Genomic DNA, 15078 nt, shown 5'->3' on the forward strand with positions numbered 1-15078 from the left:
CTCCATTAAACATCTCGAGCTCGCCAAAGTTCACATATTTCACAAGGCTTTCGTAGGAGTTTGTGGCATTTCAGGGGGTAGTTTTATGACTCTTCTGGTAGTGTGGTCATTCATTTGTGCCACGGAGCTAAGACAACACTCATGAGATCGCGAGTGATCTCCTTTTCGGCCTTTGGAGATAGTTGCCGTGAGAGGCGGAATCATATTAAAGGTTTTCCGGTTATTTTCGTTGTTTTTGCCCTTGAGCTGCCTCCTTACTCTTAATAAAAAGACTGGGGGACACATGACTTTTATCTTGACGTTTTTCTAGCGATAAGAATTAACTGTTCTTATCTATCACGTGAGTCTGGGACCACATGGTACATACTATCTCTTCGTAAATGTCAGCAGGCGATAAGAATGTAGTTATCTCTAACTTACATGTGTAATATCTCAATTCAATTACTTATATTTTAACACATTTTCTGAGGGGTGACCGGCAAAAATCTCCTTTAAGCTGTGGCATAAATTAGCATCTCCATTTCTGTTAGTTTTTCAGCATTGTAAATTACCCTCATAATTATTCACTGTATTAAACTATTACATAATTTATATGCGCCATTAGTGTCGGTCTCAATATACAGTTTGTCAGTATTAGGTTTGCTGATCACTTAAGGCAATACTATGCGTTATTCAGACTACCATTTACCTGTAAGATATTCACAAAAGGAATTAAAAAAAAAAATTTAATATATTGATCGCGGCGTACGTAGCAGTTATCACAAATTTCCGGCCGCTCTTTCTTTCCACTCTTGCCTTGATCCTCTCAGATCCTCGCAGTGTCTGTGCAGCTCTGTTTACTTATTTATTTATTTATTAATTTATTTGTTTATTTTCTATATTGGGCACAGTTATCACAAATTTCCTGCCACTCTTCTTTTTCACTCTCGCCTTGGTCCTGCCCCCGCCCATCCTCTCGGATCCTTCCATTGTCTTCTAGTTACTATTTTAGTGGTGGTAGGTTACTGTTTTAGCGGCGATAGGTCACTCTCTGTCTCGTGGTGTTTTGATACTAGTATGTAAGTAATATATGAAGGGTCTCTGAGTACAAGAAAACACAGCGTGAGGACGACGGTTCAGGGTTCAGCAGCTGTTTCGTCGAGTTCGGGACTTTTCGGCCGTTGTCCTGTTCGGCCGTGATCCTGTTCGGCCGTGAGAACTTTAGACCGTATGTTGTTTAGGCCGTTAGATAATTCGGCCGTAAGACGTTTCGGACCCAGGAACGTTAAGGCAGTGAGATGCTTCGGCCGAAGGGGCGAAGGGACCATGCAGTGAGAAAAACGTGTAAAACAGGATCTTCATTATGAGGCAAGTAGGAATTGTCTAGCTTGGGAGTGACATGAGTCGTAATATTATTCCTTTGTATATCTATATCTATCTATCTATCTATCTATATCTCTTTATCTATTTGTTTATCTATCTGTATCTCTCTATCTATTATATCTATGTATTTAACAAGAAAAAAAATATCAATAGGATATTTATAGTTTAATTAATAATAGTGGTAGGATATATAAATAATTAATTAAAGTTTAACAAACAAAACAATGGAAATTGTCTAACAAAATAAATGCTATTAGTTCAAGCAAGTGTAACGGTAATGAGTTAACAGTGATATGCCTGACTCTACTGTGACAATAATTGTTTCCGGACTTCACATAGTGTCGTCTATCCATGAGATCTTGATTTAGGCAATTAACTCCTTGGGTCTGCAAGTTGTGCACGTGAAGCGAGCTTAAAAATTTCAAATGAATGTTTGATGTGCTCTGCAGGAGTGTATCAAGTGTCCAAGAACCTCCCAAGCCCAAAGCCCAAGGGAATCTTTCTTTCTTCACACTGCCAGTCGCCATTCGAAGTTACATTCCTTTATGGTGATGTCAAGAAATAAATTTCTCGTTGCTCCCAAAAACTAGCCCCAAAATCAGCCACTACAGTCTTTAGCTTCACATTTGGCAAGACGCTCTCAATGTACTGCATGACCTTCTAGCTGTCATCTTGCTGTGATTTTCTAGATCCCCCTAAAGCTCTGCCCACGTGACCTGCCATGCCCTATCCTACTCTCTCTCTCTCTCTCTCTCTCTCTCTCTCTCTCTCATGATAGATAAATGATTCCCCACCCACGTGGAACTTCTTTTCCGCATACCAAAGCGAATAGCACCCCACCCGGATTTGACCTTGCCCACCGCTCTCACTCTTTTCGGCTGTTCTAGGCGTCCTACCTCTGCAATATAGTATGAAGCATTCAACACTCTCTTACGCATACGCATTCACAGTCATTCCCCACCCACTCTCTCTCTCTCTCTCTCTCTCTCTCTCTCTCTCTCTCTCTCTCTCTCTCCTTCCCCCTTGCACCCCAACACAAACATACACACACACACGGCCACCCTTCTCCGCTGATCCCTTGCCGGTCCTCCCACCAAGCACACCTGCCACGGCAAGCCACACCTGCCACACCCCTTCTCTTCCCCAGTCCTTCTCTAGCTAATATCTCTGCCCACCCTCTCCTCACCTCACTCACTACCCGTCACTTCTCCCCCCCCCCCCCGACACACACACACCTCGCTCGTCCGCCGATTTCTGCTTTAGCCTCTTTCTCTCATTGTTAATTCTAATTTCTTTCCTTCCTTCCCCCTCTCCGAGTAACTGCCACTCTACGGAGGACCTGTGGGGATAACTCCGCCCTAGATGAATTGACATCGTCCAGCCTCCCTGCATCCTAGCTCTTACTCGCCTTTCCCTCCTCCCCCAGCCACGCAGCGTCACACACACGTACACACACCTGCCCTCGCTACCATGCGCCGACATGGCCTCTCCTCCGCCACCCTCGGCCTCTCAACACGCCTGCGCGGTCTGTGGGGAAGGCGGCCGCGCCAAACTTAACTACGGGACCCGCACCTGCGCCTCTTGCCGCGAGTTCTTCCGCCGCCGCAACGGGGCTGACCTGGGCCCATGCAAGAGGGAGGGCAACTGTCCCATCAACCAGCACACACGCGGCGCGTGCCCTCCATGTCGACCACAGAAATGCCGGGCCATCGGAATGCGGCCTCATGCCCAAGCTGCGCCCATCCTCTCGCAGCACCCCACTGATCAACAAGGCCCTCCAGCAACACCACCATGCTTCGCCTGCAACTCTGTCAACGACAGGAAACAGACCCGGACCTGTGCAGCATGCCAACGCCAAGCTCACCTCTCCTGTATAGGCCTCACACGCGCTCAATCGAACACTCTCCCCATTTGGCACTATGCAGACTGCTTGCGTCCCACCCTATTGGCCGGACCTGTAGGCGATCCCCCCTCTGCCCAAGACTCTACTCCCACCGACCTGGCAGCTACACTGGCCGACCTCAAGCGACGCACACGTGTGCCGAAGCGCATCCTCCGTCGTAAACGACACCGGGTCGCCTCTGAACTAGCCGACCTCATCTTCAGTGCTACCGTACATAACTCCGCGACTGCCTGGTGGAGGCTGCTTTCCTATGCTTATACCATCCTAGGCTAGCCTGTTCACAACTCTACCCCTGCTACGACCAGTACTACACGTTCACACCCGACAGAGACCAACCGCACGGAAGCCCACAACGACGCCCTTGCCAGACATATCACTTCAAAATGTGCCGACGGACACACCAGAGGTGCCTTTCGCCTCTTGACCACTTTCGACACCGTCGCCCAACCGGACGCAGGAGCTATAGAAGAACTCAGGGCCAAAGACCCCACAGCCTCTCCCGACGAAGACCTGCAGCATTAAGCTACAGTCACACTGACTTTACGACCTGCTAACGACCACCCGCGACCCCAAAATGCTGCGATTCACACCCACCGCTCCCCGACCACATAGATGGCAAAGTAGTCGTGCGACCGAACGGCTACCGGCGGTCGTTTAGTGTCCGTCCAGTGTCCCTCCAGTGGGTGGCCGGACGGCGACCAAAGGTAAGATTCACACCTTGACCTCACACCTGGAGTCAGGCCAAGACGCCCACCATACGCCGACCGGTGACCGACAGGCAGAGACCAGTATACGCGTCCTGCCGCAATGAGAACGGCGACCTCTCTTAACGACTTGCTGCTGACGCGTTAAAGTATAAAATATTTTCACCCAGTTATATTACACATTTCTCATTCTCATTTCTGTAAATTATTTGTAAAAAAAAGTTACTTGTAAAGGTAATGAAAGTATTCTGTGCTTCACTGCAGCAAAAGACTGATATTTGTGACCCCCCGCCTCCTATGTGCCGAAAACATGCAAAAAATGCTCCAATTAAGCAATCTTGGTTTAACTTGTTATTATGTATGTAACATTTTATTCGTTCTAAAGCATTTCCATCACCCTGGGCAGAGCAGATGAAATTAACAGTTCTTTTTGAAATGGATAAAAGCCATTAGCTCTACAGACTCTCATTAATGTTACTGCTGTGCACATCATGTCGATCCTGCAATAATTTATTTTCGTTAGGCAGAGGTGACCTATACACATTTGGCCGTGTGCTTGACCTGTGGAGCAGGTTGAGTTGGGACGGAGCTTGGGCGGGCTGAGGGGCGTGGGATGTCACTGCTCAGGAATGTACCTCATTTCCGGGCAAGGGTGGTTTGATCTACCACCGGTCGCCGCACAACTTGCCGTGTGGTGGAAGGCCGGACGTCGACCACGGCCAATGACAGATGAAAAGTGGACGGCGACCATCAGCGACCTCCTACTATCTGATGGCAACCAGACGGCGTCCGCTTGCCATCCGGTCGCACGCACGACCAATCGTCGACCATGTGAGACCTCCCGCGACCTGCAGGTCGCTGGAGGTCGGCAGTAGGTCGTAGAGCCAGTGTGACTGGGCCTTTACCCTTCGAGTTCTCCGAAGCAGAAGTGCTCGCTGCCATCCAATCCATGCCACGCAGCTCGTCGGCCGGTCAAGACGGCATCAGACCTCCACCTACAGCAGCTTACCACTGTAGTGACCCATCACACACACCATTTTCTTTCTCGTTCATTTCTTCAGTCTACTCTTAACTCGCCACGTTCTCTTTCTCTTCTCTCACTCTCAGCACACACTCTTCCATTTCCTTACATCTACACATTTCCAAAACATTTTCACTATCGCTATGGGTTGTACTTTTTTAGGTGTTATTTTTAAAGGTGGTTCGTGTTAAGTGTTATTAAGGCGCGAACTGTTATCTCACTCGTCACAGGGTCGGCGTTACTGTTGTCCTGCTTCACAAGTTGATTGTAATAGGCGAGATAACACAATGGCCTTTAGTTAAGTGAGGTAGATGATGTGTGGCCGAGCGGAGCCGTTGTAAGTTCACTTTAGTTCACTTTAGTTCACTTTAGTTCACTTTAGTTCTCTCTCTCACAGGGACATTAAAAGGTGCGTGGTTTTTAGTATAAAAATGGTATTGACAATTTTACACTACAGTTACAAAGTTTATGTGAGCGAGTCGCACTAAGATAAGCAGGCCACACCCAACACTCCAGGAGCGGAGGTGTTCGCGCCCGCGCCCCAGGTCCGTTTCCCCCTGCCAGGGCTGCGTTTGAGAGAGGAATCCGGGCCGCCCGGGCCGATCCGTGCGCTCTCAAATGTGTGACGCGGAGCCCGGATTCCGAATCCGGATTCCTCGCGGGAGCCCGGTTGAGAGAGGTGGAGCGCCTCCGTGCTGTGATGACGTCATCAGCAAATATGGCCGCCCAAACAAACACATATGTGTTTCCATTACGTTTCACCTCTCTGTGCCACTATAACCGCTAGCTGCAACTTCCTTTTCATCCTCTGTTGCAAGGAGCTCGTCGGCCAGAACAGCTTGTGATGAATGTTTAAACGTCGTCAAGAAGATTAGCGGACGCCATTTTGCTGCCAGAACAGCTAGATTTACATAGATTTACATAGAAAATCAGACCACACAGACCCCATGGTCCAGACTTGGTGGTCTGTCCTTAAACCTAAGTGATTTTACATTAATCAGAAGACTCCAAAACGTTGCATTTCTACTCTAGTTAATATTACGTTGAAGGAAGTGACGGTCGAGCTTATTTTTGAAGGAGTCAATCGTGTTGCACTGGACCACTGATGGTGGAAGCTTATTCCATTCTCGCACTACAACGTTGGTGAAGAAAAATTTGGTGCAGTCTGAATTTACTTGTCTACATCTGAGTTTTACGCCATTGTTCCTCGTGCGCAAAGTGTCATCGATCAGAAACAATGTTGATCTGTCTACATTCGTGAAACCATTAAGTATTTTAAAACATTCGATCAGTTTTCCTCGGAGGCGACGTTTCTCAAGAGAGAACATGTTAAGGGTAGAAAGCCTTTCTTCGTAGGATTTGTTGCGCAAAGAAGGGATCATTTTCGTTGCCCGACGCTGAACACCTTCTAATTTAGCTATATCCTTTGCATGGTGGGGAGACCAAAACTGTACTGCATATCCCAAGTGGGGTCTGACTAAACTGTTGTAGAGCGGGAGTATTACATCTTTATTCTTGAATAAAAAGTTTCTTTTAATGAAGCCCAACATCCTGTTCGCTTTATTTGCTGCATCGATGCATTGCTGTGAGAATTTGAGGTTTGACGCGATTTTGACCCCCAAGTCCTTGACGCATTGAACGCTTTTGAGTTTAAAGCCGCGCATTTCGTAATCGAACTTCTTATTCCTCGTTCCAACTTGAAGGACCTGGCACTTGTCTACGTTAAAGGGCATCTCCCATCTATCCGACCAAGCTGAAATTTTGTGCAAATCCTCTTGGAGGCTTTGCCTGTCTTCGTCAGTGAGAACCGAGTTACCAATTTTTGTGTCGTCTGCAAATTTACTGATGACGGACGCCATTTTCCGGCCAGTTAGAATGACGTACCATACCAACGACGAAGCTTAGCTGAGAGGCGCACAAAAGCGTTTGATAGAGGGGTCCGGGTCGTCCGGGCGCACGGGACGGCCCGGATTCCTCTCTAAAACGCAGCCCTGGTGGCTCGGGCGAGTGGTATATACGTGCGTTGCTCGTTCACCGGAACTATGATCCTTCCGGAGCTGACTTGGGATGATTTGTCATCATTTGCTGATTTAGTGTTAGCCAAGCATCTGCTCTCACGGCCTCAAGCACCTACGTGTTCTTAAACATCCTGTAGCGGTGTCGCAACACACACAGTCATACATTTATATACACATGATGATATATACATTACAGGGTCACTACATCTGTACATCATAAATACTCATTACCTTATCATCAGTAATATTATAACAAATCTACTCACATGTATAAGAATGCCAGTTCATCAACATTGTAAATATTTCTGTATATGAACTCTTGTAAGTAAGTATTCATCATCTCTTCGGACAAGGGCCCGTTCCCCTATACTAGGGGGGGGTAAATCTTAACAAACAACAGCAACAACATTCACAAGTCAGCCAGGTGGTTTTTTGTTTTAACGTACGCGCTTGTATCCCGCCACGAGCAAAACATGACAGTAGTGTACGAGTGTGCTCGCGCAGTTGCGGCACACAAGGGCGAGGCGGAGAGGTGGAAGGAGGAAGACTCTTCTTCCTTCCTTCAACCTTCAGAGACAGAGCGCCGCGAAGCTTACAGCACAGCCAAGTATGGCGCTATGCGTATAGCCGAATGCACAAGCATCATCCAGCTTGGCAGGTAACGCTGCAGCGCAAGTAAACCACAGCAACCCGCAAGCTTGCTAGCTCGTTTGCGCTTCAGCCTTAACCCCTTTATGGCTCATCCCCGCCTCTGGCTGCCGCCAGCACTCTCTGCGGTGCCAGTTTAAAAAGCAGGGAGGCCTGCGACCAATCGCCATAGGAAGCTCCTATCGCCGTCTCACTGGTAGACTCGTCGCCAGGCGCACGACAGCTTTCCTTTCCCCAATTTTATACCCAGCTAGGTGTCGGGTGCTCTCTTCTTTTGCCGAGGCCGTCCACCGCCATGCGCGAGTTCAGTTCACCACCCGAGGCAATGACGAGCTGCTCGTTAAGTACCTCTCCTGCAGGGGAGTCCAGCAGGGAGACCCTCTAGAGTCTACGACTTCTCCTCTTTGCTCTCGCTATAGACCCCATCATACAAAACCTACGTTCTCCACTCAACATCTGGTACCTTGACGATGGCACACTCGCCGGGCCAGCCGACTCCGTCACTGCCGACATCTCCACCCTACTCCCAGCCCTACAGCGCATCGGCCTCAAAGTGAACTACCAGAAGTGCGAACTTACAAGACTCGACGACACCCAGGCCGCCAACATCAGCATCCCCGCACTCCCTGATGCTCGCATTGTGCCTCTACACCAGTGGTTCTCAAACATTTTCGTGATCGACCCTATTTGGAACATTTCAATCCTTCGCGACCCAGAGTAAAGAGAAAGAAAATGTGCATTGATATATACATTTTATTTTGCAAAAACATAAATAAGGCGTACAGCTTCCCATTCACAAAACTAAACTAGTGGGATCCATGGTACTGCTTTTCTCTTTCACAAAACTAAACTAACAGGATTCCTGTGTCCCTGCGACCCATCAAAATTGATCTCGCGACCCATAGTTTGGGAACCGCTGATCTACACTCTCTATTCCTCCTTGGCGCCCCCATCCAAGCAGAGGGCCTCCCTGATGCTCTCGAAGGCTCCACACAATCCAGCAAAAGGATGATAGAACGTGTAGATGGCATCGGTAGCCACCTTGCCTTCTTCCTCCTCTCCCGATACTCCGTTGTCCCTCGCTGCACCTACCTGATGCGCGCGGCCCCCACCTATCTTGACCCTGAAAATTCTTCGCCGTATAGACATCACACGCACGGCCATCTCCAGCATTTGCAACATCGACCTCCCTGAAGAAAGCTGGATTCAAGCGTCTCTGCCCACTCGCCTGGGCGGGTTCGGCATCGTATGGAAGACGTTGCCCTACCCGCCTTCATCTCCTCCATGAGTGCCACGCAGGAGCTTGTCGGACGAATAACCTGTCGCTCAAACGACGACGACCCGACGCTCCTTGCCCCAGCCCTCACAGCCTTCACAGATCTCATCACAAGACGCTCAGGATTTCTCCGCAGAGTCGCCACTTCAGCAACGCCAGCTGGACGAAGCCGCCTCTCGCAAACGCCTTGACACTCTCCTCGAGGAAAGTAACCAGGTACATCGCGCCCGCCTGCTTGCTGCTGCCGAACCACACAGCGGAGCATGGCTTGATGCTCTCCCCGTGGAGAAGCTCGGCCTTCTCCTCCCTGATGAAGCCATTCGGGTAGGCGTTGCCCTGAGGCTCGGCATTCCCGTGTACCTTCCACACAGATGCAAGTGCGGCGCTATGGCGGACAGCCTAGGTCACCACCAGCTATCCTGCCCCCGAGACCCAGGGCGCTCCCAAGACACACAGCCATCAACGACATCATAGGGCGCGGCCTGGCAACGGCAGGAGTGCCGGCCCTCCTCGAGTCACGAGGCCTCGACCGCGGTGACGGCCGGCGGCCAGACGGCATCACCCAAGGTAAAGGGAGGCAAGCCAGGTAATCCCCCGTGGGGGGGCACTGGACCAGAATTTATGTGGACTGCGCAAGCAGACCGTGACGTCACAGGCTAGACGAGGAATAGGTATGATTGCTGCGGGGACTTCAGTCTTGACCTAGCCACCGGCGAGAGGAGGATTATCAGAGCGGTCCGCTTTCTTTGACATTTTTTTTTTTTTTTTTTTTTTACATTGCTGCCTATTGCGCCGGTAGGCTTCTTCCCGGTGGATCCTGATGGTCGGTCCAAGGCTTCATTCCGGTGGTTCTGGGATGGTCAGCCCAGCCTGGCGCAGGCGCAGGCGAGTGTTTATGGCGCTATCTTTTGATGCTCCTGCCTCCCCCTCCTCATTTTGATTTTAGAATCTAGAGTCCGGGTTGATAGGTGGTCTTCTGGACAGCATGGGACATGGGAAACTGTAGTGTTTTTTAAGATTAAGGATTTTGAATAGAAATCGGGATAACACCTCAAAGAAGGTGAATGAGAAAATAAAAAGTCATGATATAAAGTCTACAAACATAAAACATATTTCATAAGAATCTTTGTTACAAATAATACCCCTTTTGGCTTATTTTTCATGAGATCCTAAGCTAATTTAACAGTTTAGTACTGTGTTTAATTTCATCAGGCATATACTGTACAAATACAAATCGTAAGCCTGTAGCCTCATTGCATAGCACAGCGGAAGCTGCCAAGCTGTAGTGGGAAGGACTTCAATGAGTTTAGCTACACTGGGCAGTGGGCACCATGGTCTGTACCCAAAGACTTTGGTGAACAAATACTCTAAAGAGGAATGGGAACCCTGGATTATGTGTGAATGCACTTGCCCTATTGTCATTATTATTATTATTATGAGTGAATTGTCCTAACACTCCAGGGAAAATTAATGCAGAGGGCACTAAAACAGTACTGAAAATGCATTCCAGGATCAGAACCTACTTAGATGTGCAACGGACTACATTACATTAGGATACCTTTAAATTCTCTCTCTCTCTCTCTCTCTCTCTCTCTCTCTCTCTCTCTCTCTCTCTCTCTCTCTCTCTCTCGTCTAGCCTGTGACGTCACTTAGAATGCGCAGAGAGTGGTGGGGTGAGGGGGATCGGGACTACCTGGTGTTCCTTCTACCATGGCATCACCATCACACCGTTCAGCAGTGGAAGGCCGCTGGTCTGGGGCGCCACCTGCTCAAACACCTTCAATTCTACCCAAGTCACCGCCTGTGTGCCGTAACCCCCGGAGCCGCCGCCCGCGCTACTGAGCAACGGAAACATGCGCGTTACTCCGCACTTGTCCAGCGATACCGCTTCGAACCCCTTGCAGTGGAGACGACCGGCGTGCTGGGACCCGCGATCTCCAAGTTCCTGACAGAGCTTGGACGTCGTATTACAGCACAGACGGGAGAGAAGCGGGAAACCTGCTGGCTCAGGCAACGTGTCAGTCTTGCTTTTGTACGCGGCAACGCTGCCGCCATCACGGTGCCGGCAACGGACCCGTGATGTGCCCTTTTTTTATAAACGTAATATAGAATAAAATTTTTCCTCTGACACACACACACACACACACACACACCTTAAGAGGTGCACGTCACAGCAGCCTGCGGAAAGGTCGGGGCAGCTGCCACCACACTCTGTGATGCAAACGAAATAAATATTGGTGGAGACGTTAAAAAAAAATAACACTGCCCGCTCAGGCCGGATTCTTTCCGTTGACTAGGAGTGGTTACTGTTCCCCCTTGACCAAGGGGAATGGGGTGTGTGAGGTCCTGGCAGTACCCAGAGATCGACGATAAAGAGCACTTGCTCATGTCGATTACGGCGATTACGAGTCCAGCACGTGATCAGGCCGTGGTGAATCACACACACACACACACCCACACACAGAGAGAGAGAGAGAGAGAGAGAGAGAGAGAGAGAGAGAGAGAGAGAGAGAGAGAGAAGACGGGCGGAGAGCGGAGGGCAGGTGTGAGTCAGGTAAAGTGTCGTGGTGGGACTGATGGGGTTGCCTGCTCGGTCAGCTTTTTTTATACCCTGTCCTACGTCACTAGGATCTCGGGGAGTAGCCTCGAGAGGATGCGAGGAATGGGACGAATTTTGAGCCGACCGTGGGTTGAGCTCCCTTTATTTAGACCTTGGTCACAGCTAATACAATAGGTGTGTTCACGCCCCTGGTAAGTTGCTAAGGTGTGTGTGGGGGGGGACTCAGACCTCCTCCTGGGTCACTGAAAGACGGGTGAATTGTGAAAACATCTCTCCTATCGAAATAGGAGTCCAGTCGCCACAGTCAAAGTCCAATAAGAGTGTTCACGCCCTTGCTAATGGTGGGGGAGGGGGCTTCAACCACCCCTAGGGGCACTAAAAAGACCTCGCCCTCTACCGAACACCAAGGCGGAGCTTCAAATGAATCTTGACCGAGTTCACCCCAAAGTTTCTTTTCCGCCTGGCTCTTGCCGCCCCTGAGCACCTCTTGAGTTGATCCTCTTGGAAAGGGGGCTTCGTGGTGCAGTGGTTAGCACACTCGGTTCACAACCGAGAGAGCCCGGGTTCGATTCCCGGGCGGAGTGGAAAAATTTGGGCAACTTTTCCAATACCCTACGCCCCCGTCCACCCAGCAGTGAATGGGTACCAGGTATTAATCGGGGGTTGTGTCCTGTCTCCTGGGATCTGTTCCCTTCTCCTATAATTCCTTCCCCCTCCTGTCTCTCTCCGGCATATGACCACAGATGTTGCGCCGACTAAACGAAACTTTCCAACTTTTCCCCTTGGAAGGGTTTTGTTAAGTTGAGGTGGATGGTTGATCATCTGCCATCCTTGTACACATCCGTCCATCCAATATTTCATCCCCACATTCCATCTACCCTTTAATTGTTTGTTGTCCATCGTTTTCTGCAGATAAACCACCAGCATGGCCGCCACCGACACCCTACCACCGCACCTGTCCAGGTATGGACTGATGGGCTGCTGCGAAGGTAAGCAAGGTAAAAGTAGTAGTAGTAGTAGTAACAGTAGTAGTTGTAGTAGTAGTAGCAGTAGTAGCAGTAGTAGTAGTAGTAGTAGTAGTAGTAGTAGTAGTAGTAGTAGTAGTTGCAGTAGTAGTTGCAGTAGTAGTTGTAGTAATAATAATATTAGTTTATTATTTGTAAGTTAAATTCTTTACTAATTTATTGTGTATGATCTATTTTTCTTTACTAAAATTTTACCTACTAACCTATTTATTATTATTATTATTATTATTATTATTATTATTATTATTATTATTATTATTATTATTATTGTTATTATTAGTTTATCATTTATTATTATTTCTTTGCTTTCTACGATAACACACGTCCAAGGTGTTCCATCGTGTGCTGGTTTTACAGTGACCTTTTCCCCCAGGGTCATCGTGGTCCATTCTGGCCCTGGAGTCGGTGAGCACAGAGGTGAGGATCCGCGGCTTCGTGGCCCAGGTGTGCGCCAAGCTGGTGTACCTCAACAACTCCCCCGAGACTCTGCAGGTGTGTGTGTAGCCATTCACTTAGTGCCTTTGTAACATGCACACAGGTCCACACGTGAGGCACTTAGGCTGGTATTATAAGACACTTTCGCTTATCACATCAGCTATTTCTAAAGGTCAAAGAGGGGGTCAGTCGGGTTCTAATGAGTGTTTCTTCAGGTTGACGGTACAGAGGAAGGGTCAAACTACCACCAGGGTCATAAAAGTACTCTTGGAAATGCCCACAAGTCCTACGAAAGTCTTGTCAAATATGTGTTCTTGCCTCAACAACACCCCCGAGACTCTGCAGGTGTGTGTGTAGCCATTCACTTAGTGCCTTTATAACATGCACACAGGTCCACACACGAAGCGCTTAGTGTAGACGGAGTGACCAAACTAGTTAAGGCGGTATTCCATTTTTGGCGGCATCTGGCGGTATCTGGCGGCTGAATTCTTGCTGACACAGCTTCTGCCAAACTTTTGTTAAACTATCACTAAGGACTTACAACCACCCATAAAAATACTAACACAACCTTTACAAAATCCTTTGATGTGGGTGTTTGAGCCACTAAACTTTGACTAAAGGTTTGAGAATATGGACCTTCCTTATTTTCTGGAAGTACAGACAATTACTTAACATATATAGCAAGACAATTAAATAGATACCGACACCCCTCCACGCGAAATTGACCGCTCTTCTGGCCTTTTAATTATATTCTATTTTATAGGAGCAGTGCTTGGCGGACTCTTTTCGTTCATTTTGTTTTTGCCCTTTAGCTGCTGCCTTTGCCGTAAAAAAATAAAGAATGGAGGCGGCAAAGTTGATCGGCAATTGGTCTCGTTCCTTCAGGTGCAAGCCGTGTACCCCGTGGACGAGGGCGCCGCTGTGTACCAGTGTGAGGTGTGCATTGGAGGCCGAACCATCGTCACTCACTGCATGGAGAAGAAGAAGGTGAGACGCCCTACCTGCCCACCTACCTGCCTGCTTACCTAACTGCCTACCCACCTACCTGGTCGCTGACCTATCTACCTATACTTACCTGCCTGCTTGCTGACGTACCTGCCTGCTTACCTAATTGCCTGCCTTTGTCTTCCTTTAGGGGAGGGTTCAAATTCAATACAAGTTTACAAGTTAATATTATACCTTCAAGCTCTCCCAAGTCTCTTCCCTAATTTTCAAGTTACACGCAGGCTCTGGCAACACTTACCCAATTTCCAAACTACATTATAGGCTATATAGGCTTTCGCAACCCTCTTCCCCATCGTTAGGTTAGGCTAGTTTTGTTTTTTTGGTTAGGTTTAGGTTATGTTAGCTATAGGTTAGGTTAGGTTTAGGTTATTAGTGATCTCATGGTTAGGTTAGGCTAGGTTTGGTTAGGTTAGGTTTGGTTTGGTTAGGCTATGTTTGATTTGGGTTGGTTATGTTTGGGTTAGGTTAGGTAACGTTAGGCTAGGTTAGGTCATTAATGATCCCATGGTCAGGTTAGGCTAGGTTAGGTTTAGTTTGATTTGTTGGGTTAGGTTAGGTTTGGTTTGATTTGGTTGGGTTAGGTTAGGTTAGGGAATGTTAGGCTAGGCTAGGTTTGATTTGGTTATGTTGGGCTTGGTTAGGTTATACTAGGCTATAGTCCATCGACTCTAACTTGAGCCCTGTGGCTTGGCCCGGGGAAACCCCCATTGTTTACAGATCTAGCGATGACCTGGGCATGGCGATCTGTCTCACTGTTAGTCTGTACGGTATCTATTTATGGAATATATATACATTCATAATACGACTGCATGGTGTTATGAATGACTTGGGATTAGAGGGAAAGACAACGACTCAGTAAACCTTCCATATCACTTGGCAACGTGGCTCATGCGACGTTGCCGCCTGACGGACCATGGCAACAGGCGCCAGGCTGCATCATACAGCGTTACGCCACAATGGACAACTCAACTAGATCTCACTCTCGCGCCTTTTATACACACACATATATATATCTCTGGCTGAGTGCAAAAAGGGCCAATGTCCAAAAATTCCACTTTTCAGGAGAAGGAAAAAAAGATTTTAATTCTAAATAAAAATTCAGGTTGTGTGTAAATGTGACC

General features: G+C 48.3%; 2 protein-coding genes across 10 annotated transcripts in view; both read left to right on the forward strand.

Moving 5' to 3' along the window:
• The window catches only part of LOC126982374 (von Willebrand factor A domain-containing protein 5A-like), a 77647-nt gene that overhangs the window by 966 nt on the left and 61603 nt on the right, over positions 1 to 15078 (forward strand). For 7 of the 9 annotated variants that reach the window (XR_007735152.1, XR_007735153.1, XM_050834387.1 and 4 more), the window contains exons 2-4: positions 12405 to 12490; positions 12891 to 13009; positions 13838 to 13939. Coding sequence is in view for 7 of the 9 variants with exons in the window: in XM_050834387.1 (XP_050690344.1) it covers positions 12418 to 12490; positions 12891 to 13009; positions 13838 to 13939 (294 nt within the window). In the remaining 2 variants the exon portion in view is untranslated. Of the gene's footprint in view, positions 1 to 12404; positions 12491 to 12890; positions 13010 to 13275; positions 13298 to 13837; positions 13940 to 15078 lie in introns of those variants that run through there. The other 2 variants (XM_050834390.1, XM_050834392.1) reach the window with 2 other exon arrangements.
• LOC126982038 (protein ultraspiracle homolog) lies at positions 2843 to 3787 on the forward strand. The gene is made up of 2 exons (XM_050833755.1): positions 2843 to 3134; positions 3594 to 3787. Exons 1-2 carry the CDS (start codon positions 2843 to 2845, stop codon positions 3785 to 3787), a joined length of 486 nt encoding a protein of 161 aa, XP_050689712.1.

The sequence above is a fragment of the Eriocheir sinensis genome, chromosome 50 (assembly GCF_024679095.1).
Source record: "Eriocheir sinensis breed Jianghai 21 chromosome 50, ASM2467909v1, whole genome shotgun sequence".
NCBI classification, from domain to species: Eukaryota; Metazoa; Arthropoda; class Malacostraca; order Decapoda; family Varunidae; genus Eriocheir; species Eriocheir sinensis.

What these genes read in the sequence shown, in the direction of transcription:
- LOC126982038 (XM_050833755.1), top strand. Translation starts at nt 2,843, where the DNA reads ATGGCCTCTCCTCCGCCACCCTCGGCCTCTCAACACGCCTGCGCGGTC. An exon ending in GCACCCCACTGATCAACAAG is followed by an intron (nt 3,135 to 3,593) that starts GCCCTCCAGCAA and finishes CACACCCGACAG; the next exon opens with AGACCAACCGCACGGAAGCC.